The 18,357-nt window shown below is 44.4% G+C and overlaps 2 protein-coding genes across 3 annotated transcripts; one reads left to right on the plus strand and one right to left on the minus strand.

The window, feature by feature from the left end:
* Positions 1-369: 369 nt before the first annotated feature.
* On the minus strand, positions 370-11,702 carry ark2cb (arkadia (RNF111) C-terminal like ring finger ubiquitin ligase 2Cb). Of its 2 annotated transcripts, XM_076149418.1 has the most exons (8): positions 11,474-11,702; positions 7,515-7,848; positions 7,271-7,399; positions 6,984-7,113; positions 6,717-6,821; positions 6,085-6,180; positions 5,456-5,559; positions 370-3,778 (listed from the first exon to the last, which is right to left on the minus strand). In XM_076149418.1, the coding sequence occupies exons 1-8, from the start codon at positions 11,532-11,534 to the stop codon at positions 3,661-3,663; spliced, it is 1,077 nt and encodes a 358-aa protein (XP_076005533.1). In that variant the 5' UTR covers positions 11,535-11,702; the 3' UTR covers positions 370-3,660. The 2 variants fall into 2 exon arrangements, with proteins under 2 accessions (XP_076005533.1, XP_076005534.1); XM_076149419.1 differs by lacking the exon at positions 6,717-6,821.
* Positions 11,703-13,539: 1,837 nt separating this feature from the next.
* LOC143000214 (ATP synthase F(1) complex subunit alpha, mitochondrial-like) lies at positions 13,540-18,012 on the plus strand. The gene is made up of 11 exons (XM_076149468.1): positions 13,540-13,693; positions 14,159-14,234; positions 14,996-15,165; positions 15,400-15,573; positions 15,668-15,834; positions 15,968-16,268; positions 16,371-16,595; positions 16,702-16,809; positions 16,938-17,082; positions 17,204-17,354; positions 17,443-18,012. The coding sequence occupies exons 1-11, from the start codon at positions 13,634-13,636 to the stop codon at positions 17,519-17,521; spliced, it is 1,656 nt and encodes a 551-aa protein (XP_076005583.1). The 5' UTR covers positions 13,540-13,633; the 3' UTR covers positions 17,522-18,012.
* The last annotated feature ends 345 nt before the right edge of the window (positions 18,013-18,357 follow it).

Genomic DNA, 18,357 nt, shown 5'->3' on the forward strand with positions numbered 1-18,357 from the left:
AAGGCAACAAAAACCGTTATTTAGGTTTGCTCTCAGCATTTTAGGCAGTTTATTTGAAAAACACATACAAAAAGATCATATACAAGACAATAAATAAAAAAGGAGACAGAACAGTTTGGGTTAAGCTATGCAACTTTTTGCATCATTAGTAATAAATACAGTACAAAATCCACCCAGAGTGAATCTAAAGATTTTCCACAATATTCACTGATCATGTTATTCTTCATTATGATTTAGCTATTGCTTTCATATTATTGATACATACTTCTACTTTTCTATAAAATACTCAAGATCATAAAACATTGCGCGGTTACAGCAAAACAGCAGTGTGTTGTACAAAGATGGCCACTTCCCTTTTTCACTGGCAGGTTAATAATCAACATTTTTTCAGCAGCAAAGAAACATCTGAAATATTCAAGAAGGTACAGCATCATATTAAACACGTCTACAGAGCTACTCCCACATACACATAGGAAAACCTGAGAAGGACATGCATTAAAAAGCTTGTGCTTTAAGTTCTACTGTTCATTCCGGTTCACCAGCTTTGAGTTAATACTATGGCTACTGTCCAGTTCGCTCTGGAGTAATGGGGTACACACATGGGGTAAGGCTAGTGAGAGCACGAAATGAAAGAATAATAAGACCAGCCAGCTTCATTCCAATCCAATAAGTGTTACCATAAATTGCAGGATTAGTAGATTATTAATAAGAAATGCACACCGAAAATGTGGTTAGCTTATTATACCCAGGTGTGGAACACACTATCTATATTGTATAACCACGGTACACCAGAAATTTTGCTCAATAAGATCAATGGCTCAAGTTAGCATGTTAGATACCTCCCAATCCCCACACAAAGCAATCGCCAGCAATACGTAACACTCAAATAATACAGCTCATTATGTGGGTCCTAAAATAGCGATAAATTGAGATCCAGGTATGATGGGATATCATGCACGTGGTTAACAAAAACGGCAAATAAAAAATACTCAGAGTAACATACGATTGGTTATAGGAAATAAAGCCTCATCATATCACCAAAGTAAATGTAGAATTATACTGAGACAAAGGGGGACGGACCCAATCAGCTGTTTGATTGATGGGGGTTTACCCTCCAAACCGAAGCAGGGGTTGTATTTTTTATTTTTTTATTTTTAAAGCAAATGTAACTAAAAATCAAAGAAATGATGTGAATGGAATGTCATCCAGATCAACAGCACCATGCTGGCTAGAGAAGGTGTCGGGAAACACCCCAGGTTCTTTTTTTCTCCTTTGAAAAAGAAAACACAGACGGCATGCAGAAGCATCCCCACCGACCAATGCATAATGAGGTATTCTTTTTTTTTTATATTTTGTGTTATTTTAAATAAATATATTGATTAAATTGCAAAGTTATGAGATAGAGACATTAAATATTCCACCACAATAGCTAGCTAGCTACAGTTAGTAATAAATAATGATTGTTAAATACTTAAGGCATCTTTAATCACAGCATTCTATGTGAACTAGCAACCCTCCATTTTCATCCATCTGTAGTTTTTTTTGGATGGAGGTTTCATACAAAAGGAAAGAAATAACGCAACGCAAACAGTCAAGTTACCCTCCAATATTACACAAGGAAGCATGAAAATACTTTGAACTGAATAGAAACACAGAATCTAGGACAAGAAGAAGACCCCACACCACCAAACCAAAAAATCAGGCAACTCCATATTATAGTGCATTTACAAAACACAAGCTACATCAGAACAGCAATAAATATGTTTTTGCAGCATTGCAGCTTTTTCTTCAATATGGTTCAAATGGACAATGACTCTGCATATTAGTGCCATGTCCAAATTGGCATGTGAGCAAAAAATCAAACGACAAGTAAAAAAAAAAAAAACAGAAAAACAAAACGAGACAACAAATGGCAGAAAAAGACAATCGGAAATCAAATTCAAACTCAAATGTTAAGAAGAAGAATCGTTTGGTATTTTTCATAATGAATGGCTTTTTCTCCCTGTCACCCTCCTTCAAGTGAACTATGCCAACATGGTTCATGCATGATACGGAGAAAACAGCTTCTACCACCCAAAGAATCACAGTTGTTCTAGCAATACCATACACTACTACCATGGAGGGATGGCGGGGGGGGGGGGGGACAATCACACACACATTCTAGCACATGTCAGTCCCTGTAACACCACACAGTCTTGAATCAAACAGCGGGAGCAACTTAGATTGAAATGAACGGTACCAATACACAACAGCGGCAATTGACTTGATAGAGAAATCACGTGTGCTTGTTTGATAGGCAATAAGGTTCTGGTAATAGGTCATACATATGTCCGATTTGAGTCACGCTCATGGCATTGAGTCAGGCACCGCGTCCTCAAGCCCATGATCATGCCACGAATGAGGCAACACAGAGGAGTTGCTGTTAGACGCAGACCTAGGAGCAGCTCTTTGAATCCTAACCTCCACCTTTAGGAGAGAAATGCTACGGACTTGGGTCTTAGATCTGCGTCTGAGGGCAACTTTGGTCTACTCGGGATGAGCGGGACGGGGGGGACGTGTGGGGGGGGGGGGGGGGGGGAGGAAGGGTATTGGGTGCATTCTCGTCCTCCTCTATGAATGAGTGGGATCAACAGAGTCATAGTATACGGTGGTTCACATGCACAGACACAATCCCTGTTTCTACTGCTCCACAACAACAACATAGCCCAAGCCTGCCATACAGCATGCACATCTGAGGCCTCTGCTCTAGATTATAGAGGCCCAACTACGACACTACACAGATCACTGGAAGCCATGCCTGCAGTTAGCGGGTTTAGCATCAACTCTGATGTCAGTCTTCTAACTGTAAATCCAAAACCACGTGAGACGAGATCGAGGGATTTTTGGCCTTTTTACACAATTAGCTCCTTCATCATTGGCCAAACCAAATCTTCTCCATTTAGAGCTGCGTCTGCCATCTCCAACCGGTTTTATTTTTCACACACACATATTTCTCAACGCAAAGGCTTTTTGCTTGCTACACAACACTGTTACTCTGTAAATACTTGTTCAGTACTACATTCCATGACACCACAAGCGTTCAGCTACAAGAGTTCACACCAAACAGCCTCATGCTAATCATTTTGATAATGTTGTCTGTACAGATGTGCTGAGGGTTTGGGCAGAGTGCAGCTTAAAGGATTTTTCACAGGCCTGGGAAGAGGATTAGATGTAGTGGCAGAGAAATGGCATTCATGTATCTCACTCACACACAAACACACACACACACACATACACACAAGCTGGGGAGGTTGGTAGTTAGTGTGTCAGTCTGCAGTGTGCAGAGACCCACACAGAGTACCCAATGTGACAGAACCATGGAATCCTCAGCACATCTGTCCACATGTTTCCTCCTTCTCCTACTTCTTCCCCATCAAATCCATGCCACCAACCTTCATTCCAGCTACCTATCTTTGCATCAAACCCATTCTTTGTTGTGTTGCGTGAGTGTGCTTTGTTGGTCCCTCTGTCACGCCGGCTGTCTTCTGAGGCGGTGTCAGAAGGTCAGCGGGCTCCTAAAGTGGTGCAGAGGGGAAGAGGGGTGTTTGGCAGAGCTTCCCCAGGGAAGGCAATGGAGAATCACAAGACCAGATCCAAAGCTGCGGGATTTGACAGGCGGTATCAACTGTCCGGGGTCAGTTGGGTCTCAATGTCCACTCTGCATATGGGGCATTTTCTGCTGGTGGCCAGCCATTGGTCCACACATGCCTGGTGGAAGAGGTGCATGCAGGGTAATCTCCTGAAAAGAAAAAAAAGGGAAAAGGAGGGATTTTACAATTCATGTTGAGCTTGGCACCAAGAAAATCTCTTAGTCTCCTAATTATGGGTTTTGTTAAGTGTACAGTCTGTAAGAGAGCGCCGGGCTGCTTGGAAAGAGTTCATTTCTTGTGCGTTTTCCACTTTAACTGCAGTCATTTGAACAACATTCTCATAATGTACAGTTTCAAAAAGTAACCAGGAGTCTATGAGTTGTATAAACTGGTTGTGCTTTGAGCTACAGTCGTTCAGCACCCACACTACTCAAGTGTCTTGGCCTCCTCACACTTTCGCCTCCTCTCAAACCCAGAGAAGGTGTGTCTGAACCTTTTAGCTTCAGATAACGACACAAATTCTGCAGGGGTGGATTTTTGGAGCGTTAAAAAAGCAGCTTATGTGAAAATACAGTCAACTATCTCCAACCCTTCCAAGTTAAGAGGTTCGCTCTGCTTTCATCCAAACCCATCAATCAACCCCGGAGCGCAGTGATGTCACAACTGTGGTTACCCGTCTCAGTTATTCCAGGTTAAAGGCCCTTAAATGTTGGATGGCCTAGTGTCCAGTGTCACACCTCGCTTTAGAAACCATCTCAAGTGAACAACTGTGATCCGATTTCCCACTCGATTGTATCTGTGGGGAAACTATGACCACCGCCAAACAGAACACAATCCACATTTGTACTCAATAATACAGTTTAAGAAAGAGATGTCAGTGGCAAGTTGGTGCTTCACCTCAGATAACACAGAAGCTAGGAGGTGCTACACCCTACACCTCCTTTAAATGTGGGTTCGCATCCATGCCCAGTGCATTATGGGTTCAGTTACATCTGGATTTCGACCGACAACAATAGTATTGTGAACAAAGCCATAGATACATCCTATCATCTTCTTCAAAACCTGTACTTCAAAAAGCCTAACTAGGCCAAACAGTGGGAAGAGAGAGACTGCTGAAGCAACCCTGTGGATTCCTGCCACAACAAGCTGCACCAGAAATAGAAACAAAGATATCTACAAAGATGTTTAATAGCGTCGCATCTCTGTGTCTGTATGCGGTTTAACCCGGAGATGGTGTGCGACACATTAACGCAGATACGACTCCAGAAAAGTGTTTGTTACGCATCTCCTTTCATCTGTGCTTAACTTGTGTAACTTTGCCGGTCGGGCAGATCTGAACACTCGACACACTTCATGAGATTTTGTGAAATGCGAATATTTCCTCGCATCAAACATTTTTAAAGATGAGATGCTGGAAGAAACCCTCAGACAAGATGTTCTGGCCCGCTGCTTTGAAGTCGGCAGATGCAACTTGAGGTCAGGAGCTGCGTCGATGCTGCGAATATGAATCCAGACATCAGCAGGGGAAGTGTGGGGGCGGAGAGAGAGACGCAACATCAGCTCGACCCAAACATCCACTGCATTACACGTAGAACGGGACGGCAGTTGGTTGTGAAAGCAACTCGAAGGCAGTGAGATCTCTCCCTTCATCGACCAACGGACGGACAAAGATAACTCTCGTTTGAGGATCGACATGTAACGAAGGACAGGAGGAGGAAAACAAAGCCGTCCCCCGGGAGACAACAAATACCACACAGAGCTATGAAACTCCATTTCCCCTCCCCTCTGCCTGCTCGCCCCCAAACTGGACTAACGTATGTCCCCACCTGACATCCTCTCCGTCCTCCAGCATGGACAGACAGATGGTGCACTTCTCGTCTGTATCCAGTTCCTCATCATCCAGACACATCTTCAGGTCCTGCGGTATCCTCTGCAGAGAAGAATCACCCAGAGAGAGAGAGAGAGAGAGAGAGAGCAGATATGAATTATTAAAGGATGTCCTGCAGCTGCCTGTTAGGAGCTGTTATGTTTACGCCACGGGTATCAATAAGTCAGACCCGGGCGGGATGAAAGAGTCTCCTTATCAGGGTTCTTAGAGGATAAAAAAGACTTAGACTCAATAACATCGTCTCCTTTACAGTGCGGTGAATGAGCACACACACGCGTTCTAAAGTATCTGGGTCATATTCACCATAAACACATCTGAAATGAATTCCGCACACTTATCTGCACAAAGCCGGGTGAGTCATCCTCTGCTTAGAATTGCGCAGAAGGCAGACTTGTCTTGCCAATCTCTTATGGAAATGAGTTTGACCTTTGATCTACAGTGAGAGTCGTGACCGTCTTGCCTCTCAGATAGACTCCACCCCTTTTTTTCCCCTCCTTTTCCAGTCAAGTTCCTCAGATTTGACTCGTTATAAGTGGTGACTTGTGAGTAATACTCCTGCCGTCCTACCTTCTTGTACTTATGGGGGAAGGTGAATCTCTCTATGGTTGTTTGGACTGCACCCCGGTTCACACTGCCAAGTCTGTCCTCCAGCTGCAGGAGCTCCTATGAAGGGAACAACACAGGGACACGTCTTTCACCTGTGTCAACTCCATCAAAGTGTGTACATGTAAATAACCTGCTGCAATAAAAAGAATAAATAATAAGGTCTTCATGAGCAAACGCTCGAAATGAATAAGAGCGTGGAATACTTTGAAATCCGACAATTAAATCGGCGGTTCAAAGATGAGGAAAGGCAGCGTCTGAGGAAAGCAATGGATCTTGTTTAAGTGAAAACAAATGTCAGGAGATTAAAGACAGCTGCGCCATTAGAGGCATCTGGAAACCAGAGTAATTGGAAATAAGAAAATCAGTTACACACTCAAGCCTGCCGAGGGGATTCGTCACAGAGAAACAATGACAAATTGGAGCAGACTGGTGTGGGGGGAGAGAGAGACAGAGCGAGAGACAGACAGAGAGAGACAGAGGCAGAGAGAGAGAAAGAGAGAGAGAGAGAGAGAGAGAGAGAGAGAGAGAGAGAGAGAGAGAGAGACAGAGAGAGAACGACAGAGACAGAGAGAGAGAGGTGTGGCTGGACGAACCTCGTAGCTCTCTCTAACAGCAGATGCGTGGCGGGAGGGGTTGAGACTCTGCAGAGCGAGCAAGTGCAGCTGAGGGTACGGGTAGTTTCTGATCTCATGGACAACCTGGGAGATGACAGATAAAAGACTTTAGCATCAGAGCTGCCAAACAGCAACACAAGTCATCCACTCCAGGGTGATGCATGAGGAGATGAGTGCAGGAGCCCAGAGAGAGGGGAAACACTGGGATGGGAGTTGATCGGGACTTGTGCCGAGGTGGGGACTCACCACTTGAGTTGAGGCATTGTTTCTGGGGAAGTGGTGCATCCTGGGAGAGGTCAGGTAGTGCTGATAGTGCTGCGGCAGCGGGTGGATGTGGTATGGGTGGGGGGGCAGCCCAGCATCTACACTTAGATCCCTGGACAGAAGGGGAAAGGAAGACACACTGGTTTCAGCAAACTTAACTAAATTAACTTGCTTGATGATAATGAACTTCTTAAAATACAGAGTTCATCATTGTCCTTTTGGAAGCAGTCCATGTTGACAGCAGGTGTTATCACAGAGTCGCAGCTTACCAGTCTGTGCCCTCGGCCAGGTAGCGAGGCTGCTGTACCACGGGCTGAGGAGGGACGTGGAGAGGGGGAGCGAACTCGTAGCCTGGCCTCAGTCTGTGGGGCTGGTGAGGAACTCTCTCTGGGGTCCGTCTGTGTGAAGACAAATAAGAGGAGGATTTGGAAAATATCCTGGAAATAAGAGCTTGGAACAGAAATGGCTCTTGGTCCAATACTTTAAGTCCCCTGAAATGATCATCGTCTATACCTGGAGGGTGGCAGGATGTGTCGGTGCTGGGCCTCGAGGATCTGTTGCTGGAGGAGGTATTGCTGGTGTAATGCCTGAGGTAGGAAGGGAGGGGCGGGGATGTCCTGGAACTGGGGAGTGGGCAGGGGATTGAGGGGCGCGTGGAGTGGAGGGCCATGCTGGTGGCCAGGGGGGGCCAGGTGGGGGTTAATGCCTGACTGGGGCTGCCCTGGGTGGGGCATGGGGAAGTCCATGGGCAGTGGGGCCTGAGGACCTAACTGGAAGTGCCGGCAAGAGGTAGCATGGCTGTGCTGCTGCTGCTGCTGCTGCTGCTGTTGCCGGTTGAAATGGGATCCTGTGGAGCATAAGGAGAGCTGGTCAGGCAGCTGAGGGGAGAGATTAGCTGGAATTAATTGTGGGTGAAATGTGGTGTCAGTGTGTGCATGTGTAAGTGTGTGTGTGTTATATAGCATGTTAATGAAGCCCTATCTCTTACCTATGGTGAAAAATACTTCTGTGGGGTGGAAAATGATGGTTACCACAAGAAACCATGAAAATGAACACCGCTTTAATAAAATGCGAGCTTTCATTTCCGCCCTCTAGTTTCACTCGTGGTCGTCTCGACTCATAACTGGGCCTGAGCAGACGAGTTCTTTAACTACTAACACAGACCAGGTCACTAGCTCTGCTATTAAAGTGAAACATCTCTAAGTACTTACTACTTAGTTTATGACTTTGTAGAACAACTCTGAGGCAACACTGAGAAAAAGGGAAAGGAGATTGTTTACTACGATACTCTGATTCTATCTGTGCTTTACTGGAGTCTACAAATCTTCCTTAGACGTTTAACTGTACTCCATTCTCTCTCATACGCTCAGCCGGGAGTCGAGAGGAAATAGCTTGAATGCATTTCATGCCATTTCCATCCTTTTTTTGCTCTCCCTAACCACAGCTATTTGGCAACAGCAGGAAAGCGACTGCTCAACAGGGACAAAGACTGCAATATGGTTTTGATGCTACGCTGAGGATTAGCAGGAACAAGAGAATGCAAAGACCTTTCTGAGGGAGAAAGGGCACATGCAGTAACTCATTTAGCTTTGATTAGGTTATTTTAAAGCCGTATTAGGCAGAGATTTAATTTACCGTGCTGTTTTATGTACATCTGGCAAACATTAGCTGTGAATTTTAAAGAAGCCTTGAGGTTCTGACTTTAAAACTCTGGAGTCCCTGTGGAAGAGGAGAAACTCCAGTGCACTTTGACTTTAATCTGCTTGAATGTGTTAAAACACGTGAGGAGTTCTGATGGAAACAGTGGAAGTCTTCAAAAAATCATGAGGAAAATAGGCAAAGTCTACATTGCATTTACTAAAGAGTACGCTTGAAAAATGCAGCATTCTTGTTCTTGAACATACCCAGGAGGATATAAACAATATGTTTTACAACCAGTCACTGTAGCTGGGGGGCAGACAAGAGGTGACCTTGCTGCCTTGGGGTCAAGGGCCCAAGTCTAGACTGCGAGCGGCACACTGCGTTTTCAAGCGTCTCAGTGAAAACGATCACCATGAATGACAGCAGATAGACTCATTCAGGCCCTGTGATGAAAGAAGCGTGGAAATCGTCTATCTTTGTCACAGCGGGAGAGAAGGTGGGTGGGGGGGGTGGAGGAGGAGGAGGAAGAGGAAGGGGGGTGGGGGGGCAGGTAGGGACAAGGTAAAGGGAGGACAATAAATGGAAATCAGCAAGAAGCACACTGAAGGTTAGGAAAAACACTATATTCTTTATTGAAAAATATTAGTATATGTGGAATTTGTGTTTTCTTTCTTGTTTGTTTGTAATAATAGTATAAATCCATGCAACAAAAATAAACAACATAGACTGAAGGCAAGGCCCACCATGCTCCATATAGGGTTAAAAAGAACAAAAGCAGCATCCAATGAGCAGACGTGTTGGCTACAGCACATGATTCCAGTACAGCAGGGTACATCTTTACTACAGAAAGATTACATTGGATTTGTCACTAGTCAATGTAGAAAAACAAAAACCAAAAAGTATGAATCATAAATGTGACCATGCATTGAGAGTACTATTACCAGAACAAAAGGTAAAGAGAGACCACAACCAAACAATAAAGACGTTATTACTAATAAAGAGGATCTCTGGTTTTTTTTAGCAGTGCAGGAAAATAGGCATCCCTGTGAAATGGATAGCATTTTGGCCGTATGTTAGTGGGGGGAAAATCGGGGGAAGTGATGAACCACCAGTGAGAATGTTTGGCTTGCTTTATCTTTGGTTTTGCTTTGTAGTTGGCAAACAGCCCTGACAATTCAGTGTGTTTCAAAGCTTGAATTTTTTTTTTTTGCAAAGGGAACAAAGGATTACACAAAAATGGAGACAGTTATGGCAGGTTGTCGTTGTTGTTGTTGTTGTTGTGTGCAGTTGCAGTGTACCTTCAGTCAACTCCAGCTATCACGTGACTGGAGTGAGCCAAAACGCTAACGGCATGCATATGCATACAAACTGCATGCTTTTTAATTCCTTTTTCTTCTTTTTGAAAATTAGAACCCTGCTTTAATCAATGTGTACATTTGCACCTCGTGTGAAGAGAAGAAAAAGGATGAGCCGAATTCTGGTGTTCAACAATGCAGTGCGAGTGTTTGAGATCATGCAAAATGTATCCACTTTACAGGAATTTACAGCATGTTGTCTATCAAAGACTGGATGGGAGGTACACAATGACATTCAACTGAGATCTAAAAAAAATAAAGGAGCTAAAAATGTTCACTCAGTGCTACAGCAATTTGACAGAAAAAAGACACAAAGGTGCTGTGATCTAAGTGTTATTGCTATATTTTGGTTCTTTTTTAGTTTTTACATGGAAGATCTAAGGCTGATACATCTCAGGGGAGGAAAAGGGGGAGGGGGGTGCTTTTTTAATACCAATGTCGTCTTCTGATGGAAAGAGGAAATGAAGAAGGGATTCACAATACAGCTAAATGCAGAGAACAGGCAGAGGCCACGCCACACCACACAGCAGCAGATGATCATTAGCTACACAATGGGGGGGACGACAAAGATCTGATAAATGCAGAATGTAGAGCCAGCCTCCATACTATGAAACAGGGAAATAAGAACAGAAATAAAAGCACAATGAAATCAATGATGCCTCTGTTATGAAATTAATGTTACACTGTAGCTTCAGAATGCTTCAACTATGACGGAAACAACGCGGATTTTTTTGGGGTGGAATTCGGCAGCTTTAAAAAAAAAAAACCAACAGCTGCCGAATTGGGAATGTTGGAAATTCCCAACAATAGGAAAATTTTGTCACGTCTCGATTGAGTTATTGACTATTTCACGGGAGGGATAACAGAGAAATCGGGAGTGGAAAACGGGTGACCGCTAGCAGAAAGCAGATGATCTTCAAATGACATCACCCAGACACAGATAAGCTGAGTGGCTACACGGGCTCCGTCTATTTTGCGGCGTTTTAACGATGAAAATAAAGACAGTGTATTAAAAAAAAGAAGCATGCAGCAACCGAAGGATTTTGTAGTAAAACACGCGAATGATAGACGCGAACAGGCCAGTATGTCTGCGACGCGACTCCGTGTCTGCGGGGTTCATGTTTCCACGGCGCGTATGTTGAACCACACGCCCTGTGCATGTGGAATCTTTTGTGGAAAATATCTCTCGCTCCGAGAAATAGCCCGTGTCAGCTAGCCAGTTAGCTTATCTTTAGCGTTCGACATTTACCTCACCGTGAAACATAATTCCCCAAGGCAAACCAAGTTATTCCGTAGTTTACATTTTCTAGTTAGTGAATAAAATGTAAAGACGGGCGTTTACAGGCGGTTTGGCGTTTTTAAGTCGAGCGAGCGGTTTGAGGAAGGTAGCTAATGCGAGCTAGCTAGCCAGCAGCTGCAGTGCATATTAAGATAAACAGGGCTCATGTTTAGGATCGATGGATGTTCATACTGTACCTCTGTTTCTCACTGAGCCGAACACAGGAAGAACCAGGTAGCCCACATGCACTAACACCATCCTGGGGTCCGTGTCTCGTGTGTCCGCTGGCGGCTTTGCTGAGATCTACATTCAGGCGGCTGTTGCTGGTTTAGCACCACAGACAAACCTACCAAACCAAGCGACTGACTGACTGACTGACTGGCTGGCTGGCTGCTCCGCTGGCGTTCACAGCCAGACATGTCACTACGTGCTCTGAACACTAGGGAGCGATATTAAAAGGATTTTGTATTTGTTATAAAACAGCAAACGCAATTACATGTTTATTACTTTATATATTATCTGGTAATTACATGGATATGTGGAAAATAGTTCATTACTGAACAAAAACGCTGGGTTTGTATATATATATTGTGTTGTATATATATATATATATATATATATATATATATATATATATATATAATATTCGACGATATATAATATACTATATATTATATACTATATAATAATAACAATATAATACAGTCTTGTTTTGTTTTTTTTTCCTCACACATACAAAAGGTGTATATTGTGTATATTGTGTGTATATTGTGTTTATTGTTTCTTGTGTGTATTTATTGTGTATTTCTTCTACTGTACCTTTGCTACTGTGATGACTGAATTTCTCAACCGTGAGATCAATAAACCTTTATATATATCCCATCTTATCCTATCCTATCCTATATTTATTCCATATACACTGCACATTATAATAGTGTATAGGGTTAAAGAGTATTTGGAGGAATAGAGAGAAGTGTGTGCCGGCTCCATTTTTGAGGTGCGGTGCCAACCTTTGGAGAGATGCACCAGTAGGTACAGGAATGCCAAATGTTCAGTGAAAGCAATGAATAATGGTGTAAACAGAAGAGGAGAAGGAGGTGTGTTACCTTAAGGCCCACAACAGGAGGGGATATTAAATTAAATAAATGCCGGTGTTGGACTGAGCCCACTCATGTTGCTTCCGGCACCAGCTCGGTTTACTTGTACTCTGTTTTAAGATTGCATTAAATTCATTATTGAATTTGAATATATATTAAATGAAACTTTACCTGGTCTCCTCGTGGGTGCCTCTATGACTCATGAGGACAGTTCGGCCAAAAAGTATTCTTGGAGAGAAGGAGAGAGACATAGTTATAATTAGAGGACGACTTGACCTTGGCAGAGTTATGAGCCCTCTGAGGGCCTTTGAGTAATGGTGTTTTCATGTGACCACTGTGTCATCTCTGGACACACTGTACATTAATTTATCTTTCATAAAGATGGACTTTGCATTGTCCAAACATCCAGAACGTCCACCATTTACCACATGCCACATATCAATTTGCCTTATAAAGTTGGCACAGACACTTGTTTTCTTCATGGAGAATTCTATGATGAGTACGGGAAGACAGAATTCAACATTGCTAGTAATCTGTGTGTCCTCAAAGAGGTTGGTTAGAATGTCACAGAATGTCACAGACAGTTGTTAAGCATGGAGGGTATAGTGTGTCTATAGTTAGTACCACATGACATGGCAGAACTCTAAGTACTTGTAGAACAATAAATAACGACCAATTAACTCCTCATTGAGAAATGTCCATTACATCACGAGGTCACAGCAAAGTGCTGATTAGTGAAGGATTAAATGGTGACAATGTTTTGGCACTAACAAATAATTAACAATGTGTTTTTTGGTGAATTCCTCACCCAAATATACAAATTGTCCAAATCTCAATGCGTCTTCAATGCATGGACTATTGAATTTGCATTCTTACAAAAAATCTTTAAATATTCATCAATTGCAAGAAATACTTGCGTGCAGTTAATTTGAACTATAACTATAAAGTGTCATATTAACCCCTTTTAGTATTTATAATATTTGATTCAATGTGTGTCTTAAATGCGAGCCATTTGATTTCATGTTATAAACGTACCAGCGACGTTCGGCCTTGATCACAATGAGACGTACTGAAGCAGTGCCGCTGTCAGTAACGCCTCCGTGCCGGGAGGTGGCAGCATCGGGAGGTAGGCAGGATATCCACCGCGCTGTGGGATAAAAAGAAGAAGAGTTCATTCAGACAGCCATTACACTGTGACTGACACAGGCAGGTCGCAGCCGCTGATTGTGGAGGACAGCAGGTCACAAGCAACAAGACAACATGTTATCCGTACGAGTCGCAGCAGCTTTGGCTCGATCCCTGCCAAAGAGAGCCGGATTCGTAAGTATTTTACTCAACTAATCTGCATCGTGACGGTGCAAATGTATTGAATGACACCGAGAACCTTGTGAGTGTGAAGGGTAACGTTAACGCTGCTGCAGGCCGCTAATGCCTCACTTGTTGCCGGCCCGTAAATGCATCTTTAGGGGGCATAAAAAGCCGTTCATGCGAAATTGTTGTGACGGTAACGCCGAGAACGTCAAGTTGAACACGTTTTGTAAAGTTGTCCTTGTCACAGCGCCGCCTTTGCCCTGCAGCAAGCGGAGCTAAAGTTAGCAGGCGAGCTAGCAGCTAGGCGCTCATTGAGCCACGCTGTGAAGGTCAGGAAGCCTGACAGCCCAGGTTCGCGTCCCCGCTCCGCACGAATGGGGCGGCGTTAAACTGCACATTTATCCTGCAGTTTAATACTTAAGGGATGTTTTAATTTTAATCCGAATTCATTATGCTGAGTGTTGTTGATCCTAGGTCTCAAAAGCTCTTCCGGCCGCCTGCATTGGAGTCAGTCACCTCCACACTCACAGACCATGGCTGCAGAAGACCGGTGAGGACATCAAGTTCATACTGTACTTTACTACTTTACTCCTCAGAACACAAGCGACACTTAACGGAACATAACGCCGTTTTCATATGATGGCGTCATGAAGCTCTCGTTGCATCTTTTTGAGACAGTTTCCACTCAAAACAGTAAATTGATCGAAGAGACTTTATCGACAACGAATTAAATATCCGATCTCTTATTCCATATAAGTCATCTGTCATGGTAAAAATATTTCCTGCTTGTGGGGACTTGTGCTTGGCATTTGTCTCAATTTTGAAAGTTGTGTATTTAAATTAAATGATCAAAATAAACAAACCAGGTTGGAGATATTTGCTGTCTATTGTAATTAAAGGTGAACTAACATGAGGATACTGCAACAACTCAAAGTTTATTTGACCAGCACTTAAGGGGAATTTGTGTAATGCTTGTGTCTAATAATAGCCGGTGGTTCGGCCTGCTCAGTATTCCAAACCCTTTCTGGACACTTTGACAGTAAAAGGCCTCCAGCTGTGCAGAAAACAGAATCTTAGGAAGTCTGATGTGTGAGAGCTTAGCAGGTGGTGAGTTTCACTGATGTCATCTCAACGTTAATACACGACAGGAAGTGGACTCGCTGTGCAGTTAAAAATAGCCTAATTGTTTATTTGAAAAGGGGATTCATTGCTATTCTGTGTTGCTGAACGTTTTTTAGTATTAGTATAAAATATGTGGTGTATTGTAATTCGAACGTTGTGCTCACCGTGTGGATTTGTGACCTTTGACAGGCACCGCTGAGGTGTCTTCCATCCTGGAGGAGAAGATTCTGGGAGCAGACACCTCTGCTGACCTGGAGGAGACGGGCCGTGTGCTGTCCATTGGTGATGGTATTGCCAGGGTGTACGGGCTGAGGAATGTACAGGCAGAGGAGATGGTGGAGTTCTCCTCCGGACTGAAGGTACAGCGTCTGCTCCAACCTTCAGACTCGACAGAACACGAGTAGACACCAGGCTGACTGTTAAACATAAGAAAAAACTAAATATAGAGATAAATGCATTAGTTACAGTTCACATTCACTCTATTCTACTGTACAATAGTAAGCTAGACTAATAAAGAACATTGTGTTCTTGCCTGTGAACTTGAACAAAGGATGGTTTTAAGACGTCAACATGCTGTGGCCTTCTTCCTACAGGGAATGTCTTTGAACTTGGAGCCCGACAACGTTGGTGTGGTGGTGTTCGGTAACGACAAGCTGATCAAGGAGGGCGATGTGGTGAAGAGGACCGGTGCCATTGTAGATGTGCCCGTCGGCGTGGAGCTGCTTGGCCGCGTGGTGGATGCTCTGGGAAACGCCATCGATGGAAAGGTTCGCCTCAGCCACTCCTTAATCTATCGTCTTCATTTACCTGTAAACGCATAAATTGGTTCAACGTTTCAATGCCACTCATCTCTGTTCTCAGGGACCCCTGGGCGCCAGCACCCGTAGGCGTGTGGGTCTGAAGGCTCCTGGAATCATCCCTCGTATCTCTGTGAGGGAGCCCATGCAGACTGGAATCAAGGCTGTTGACAGTCTTGTGCCCATTGGCAGAGGCCAGAGAGAGCTGATCATTGGAGACAGGCAGACTGGGTGAGAACAGGCAGAGATGTTTGATCATACAGTCGCAGGTGCACCTCTGAGGGAACTGCAGTATAGCTGGAGTTTGAGAGATGGAAGTAAAGTAGGTGAACACAGAAGCAAACTTTTCTTCTCCCTTCTCCAGCAAAACCGCCATCGCCGTTGACACAATCATCAACCAGAAGCGCTTCAATGATGGAACCGACGAGAAGAAGAAGCTGTACTGCATCTACGTCGCCATCGGCCAGAAGAGGTCCACCGTGGCTCAGCTGGTGAAGAGGCTGACTGATGCCGACGCCATGAAGTACACCATCGTGGTCTCTGCCACAGCCTCCGACGCTGCGCCCCTGCAGTACCTCGCCCCATACTCTGGCTGCTCCATGGGAGAGTACTTCAGAGACAACGGGAAGCACGCTCTGATCATCTATGACGATCTGTCCAAGCAGGTGAGAGCTGCGGCCCCTGACAACCAGAAACACCGAGCTGCTAAGGCTCAAGAATCTTACTGACATTATTCCATTATGAATCCATTTTGTCTCGCTTGTCAGGCCGTCGCCTACCGCCAGATGTCCCTGCTGCTGCGTCGTCCCCCCGGTCGTGAGGCTTACCCCGGCGACGTGTTCTACCTGCACTCCCGTCTGTTGGAGAGAGCGGCCAAGATGAACGAAAACTTCGGCGGTGGCTCTCTCACCGCCCTGCCAGTCATTGAGACCCAGGCCGGTGACGTGTCCGCCTACATCCCCACCAACGTCATCTCCATCACCGATGGACAGGTGAGTCTCAAATCAGCCAACCGTTTCATTCAAGTAACACTTCCCCCACAGGCATGGAAATGCAATAAATCTGCTCTTTGCTTTCTTTCTCTCCTGTTTGCTGTAGATCTTCTTGGAGACTGAGTTGTTCTACAAAGGTATCCGCCCAGCCATCAACGTGGGTCTGTCTGTGTCCAGAGTGGGATCTGCTGCCCAGACCAAAGCCATGAAGCAGGTCAGTTCTGTCTCATCGTAGTTGTTTTTGTAAAGAAGCCATTTAAAATCTTGATTTACGTTTCTACCTATCAAAGAACAATCAAGTGTTCTAAATGCACACCTGTGTATTCTCCGTGTCCCTGGCAGGTGGCTGGTACCATGAAGCTGGAGCTGGCTCAGTATCGTGAGGTGGCTGCCTTCGCCCAGTTTGGCTCTGATCTGGATGCTGCCACCCAGCAGCTCCTCAACAGGGGCGTCAGGCTGACTGAGCTGCTCAAGCAGGGACAGTATTGTGAGTGTCACCCCAACCATGTTTGTAGTCCGAAATGTGTACACTTGATCTCCAAACATGTAGGCATTAAGTTTAAAGATGCATGCCAAATGAGTCACAACTGTCTCCTGCCTTCATCCAGGTCCCATGGCCATTGAAGAGCAGGTTACGGTCATCTATGCCGGTGTCAGAGGTCACTTGGACAAGATGGAGCCCAGCAAGATCACACGGTTTGAGAAGGCTTTCCTGCAGCACGTCCTCAGCCAGCACCAGGAGCTGCTCGGCACAATCAGGTCAGATTTACAGCGGCAGCATTTTTTCATTTTATTGACAACCGTTAAGTATCTTCTTTCACCTGACCTGAGTGATTTCATCTTCCAGGGCTGACGGCATGATCTCAGAGGCAGCGGATGCTAAACTGAAGCAGATTGTCCTGACCTTCCTGTCCAGTTTTGAGTAAAGGATAGCACTTCTTTGGATCTTCAGTGCGCTTACCTGTCTGTGTCTCCATTATGCTTGTGTATGTGAACTCACTGAAGACCAAAACAGCCATGTACAGATTTCTCCCCCCCCAAAAAAATAAAACTTTACAACCCTATTGTGTTGTAAAATTCTTTAAATGCTGGGCTTAACTTAAAATAGTTGGTATGTTGGCGTTTCATCGGATGAAGAGGCGTGATAATAGTCCTGTGTGATAAATTATTAGTTTCAACACTCTGGGGGTGTTTGCATTTTTGTCATGCTGAGGAATTCAATCACAAATGCAGGAAACAACCAATGCATAATGGACACGGAGTTCTTATCAATGTAATGGATTATAGAAGGTAAACAACTTGACTGACTCATCACAGTCTCACTGCAGTGGAGTTTGTCTCGTCTCGACTTTGATAGAAATGTTGAAGGTCAAATGTTTGATACTGTGGTAATAAATGTGACCTGTCACAACTCGAAGCCTGTCTCCTTTAGTTCTGTCCTACTGAAAGCCTGCACTTGACCTCAGTTGTCCAATAGGTGGAGACAGCAGACTGACACAGCCTTCAATAACCTCCACTATGGCTCACAGCTGAAGTACCCAGTCACCCTCCAGAGGTGATGGCCATGCCTCAGCAGACACACACTTGATACAAAGTGACATCATCACTCAACTGGCTACACACTCACTCATACACACTATCAGTCCAACAGTCCATAAATGAGCACAGGAAGATTCACAAATATGATTCCACCTTGGGAGATGTCAGAAGTTGACAGCACAAGAAACAATTTAATTGATTGGACTTGGAATTGAATTTCTAA

The sequence above is a fragment of the Genypterus blacodes genome, unplaced genomic scaffold (assembly GCF_046128005.1).
Source record: "Genypterus blacodes isolate CSIRO-AG114 ecotype Tasmania unplaced genomic scaffold, CSIRO-AGI_Gbla_v1 ptg000045l_1, whole genome shotgun sequence".
Classification (NCBI taxonomy): Eukaryota; Metazoa; Chordata; class Actinopteri; order Ophidiiformes; family Ophidiidae; genus Genypterus; species Genypterus blacodes.

Excerpts from the sequence above, each read along its gene's own strand:
- ark2cb (XM_076149418.1), bottom strand. The coding sequence starts at position 11,534 with ATGGTGTTAGTGCATGTGGGCTACCTGGTTCTTCCTGTGTTCGGCTCA. Across the intron at positions 7,849-11,473 it reads CGGCTCAGTGAGAAACAGAG|GATCCCATTTCAACCGGCAA; the intron begins GTACAGTATGAA and ends TATGCTCCACAG. Across the intron at positions 7,114-7,270 it reads CTGGCCGAGGGCACAGACTG|GGATCTAAGTGTAGATGCTG; the intron begins GTAAGCTGCGAC and ends CCTTCTGTCCAG.
- LOC143000214 (XM_076149468.1), top strand. The coding sequence starts at position 13,634 with ATGTTATCCGTACGAGTCGCAGCAGCTTTGGCTCGATCCCTGCCAAAG. Across the intron at positions 16,269-16,370 it reads ATGACGATCTGTCCAAGCAG|GCCGTCGCCTACCGCCAGAT; the intron begins GTGAGAGCTGCG and ends CTCGCTTGTCAG. Across the intron at positions 17,083-17,203 it reads GCTCAAGCAGGGACAGTATT|GTCCCATGGCCATTGAAGAG; the intron begins GTGAGTGTCACC and ends GCCTTCATCCAG.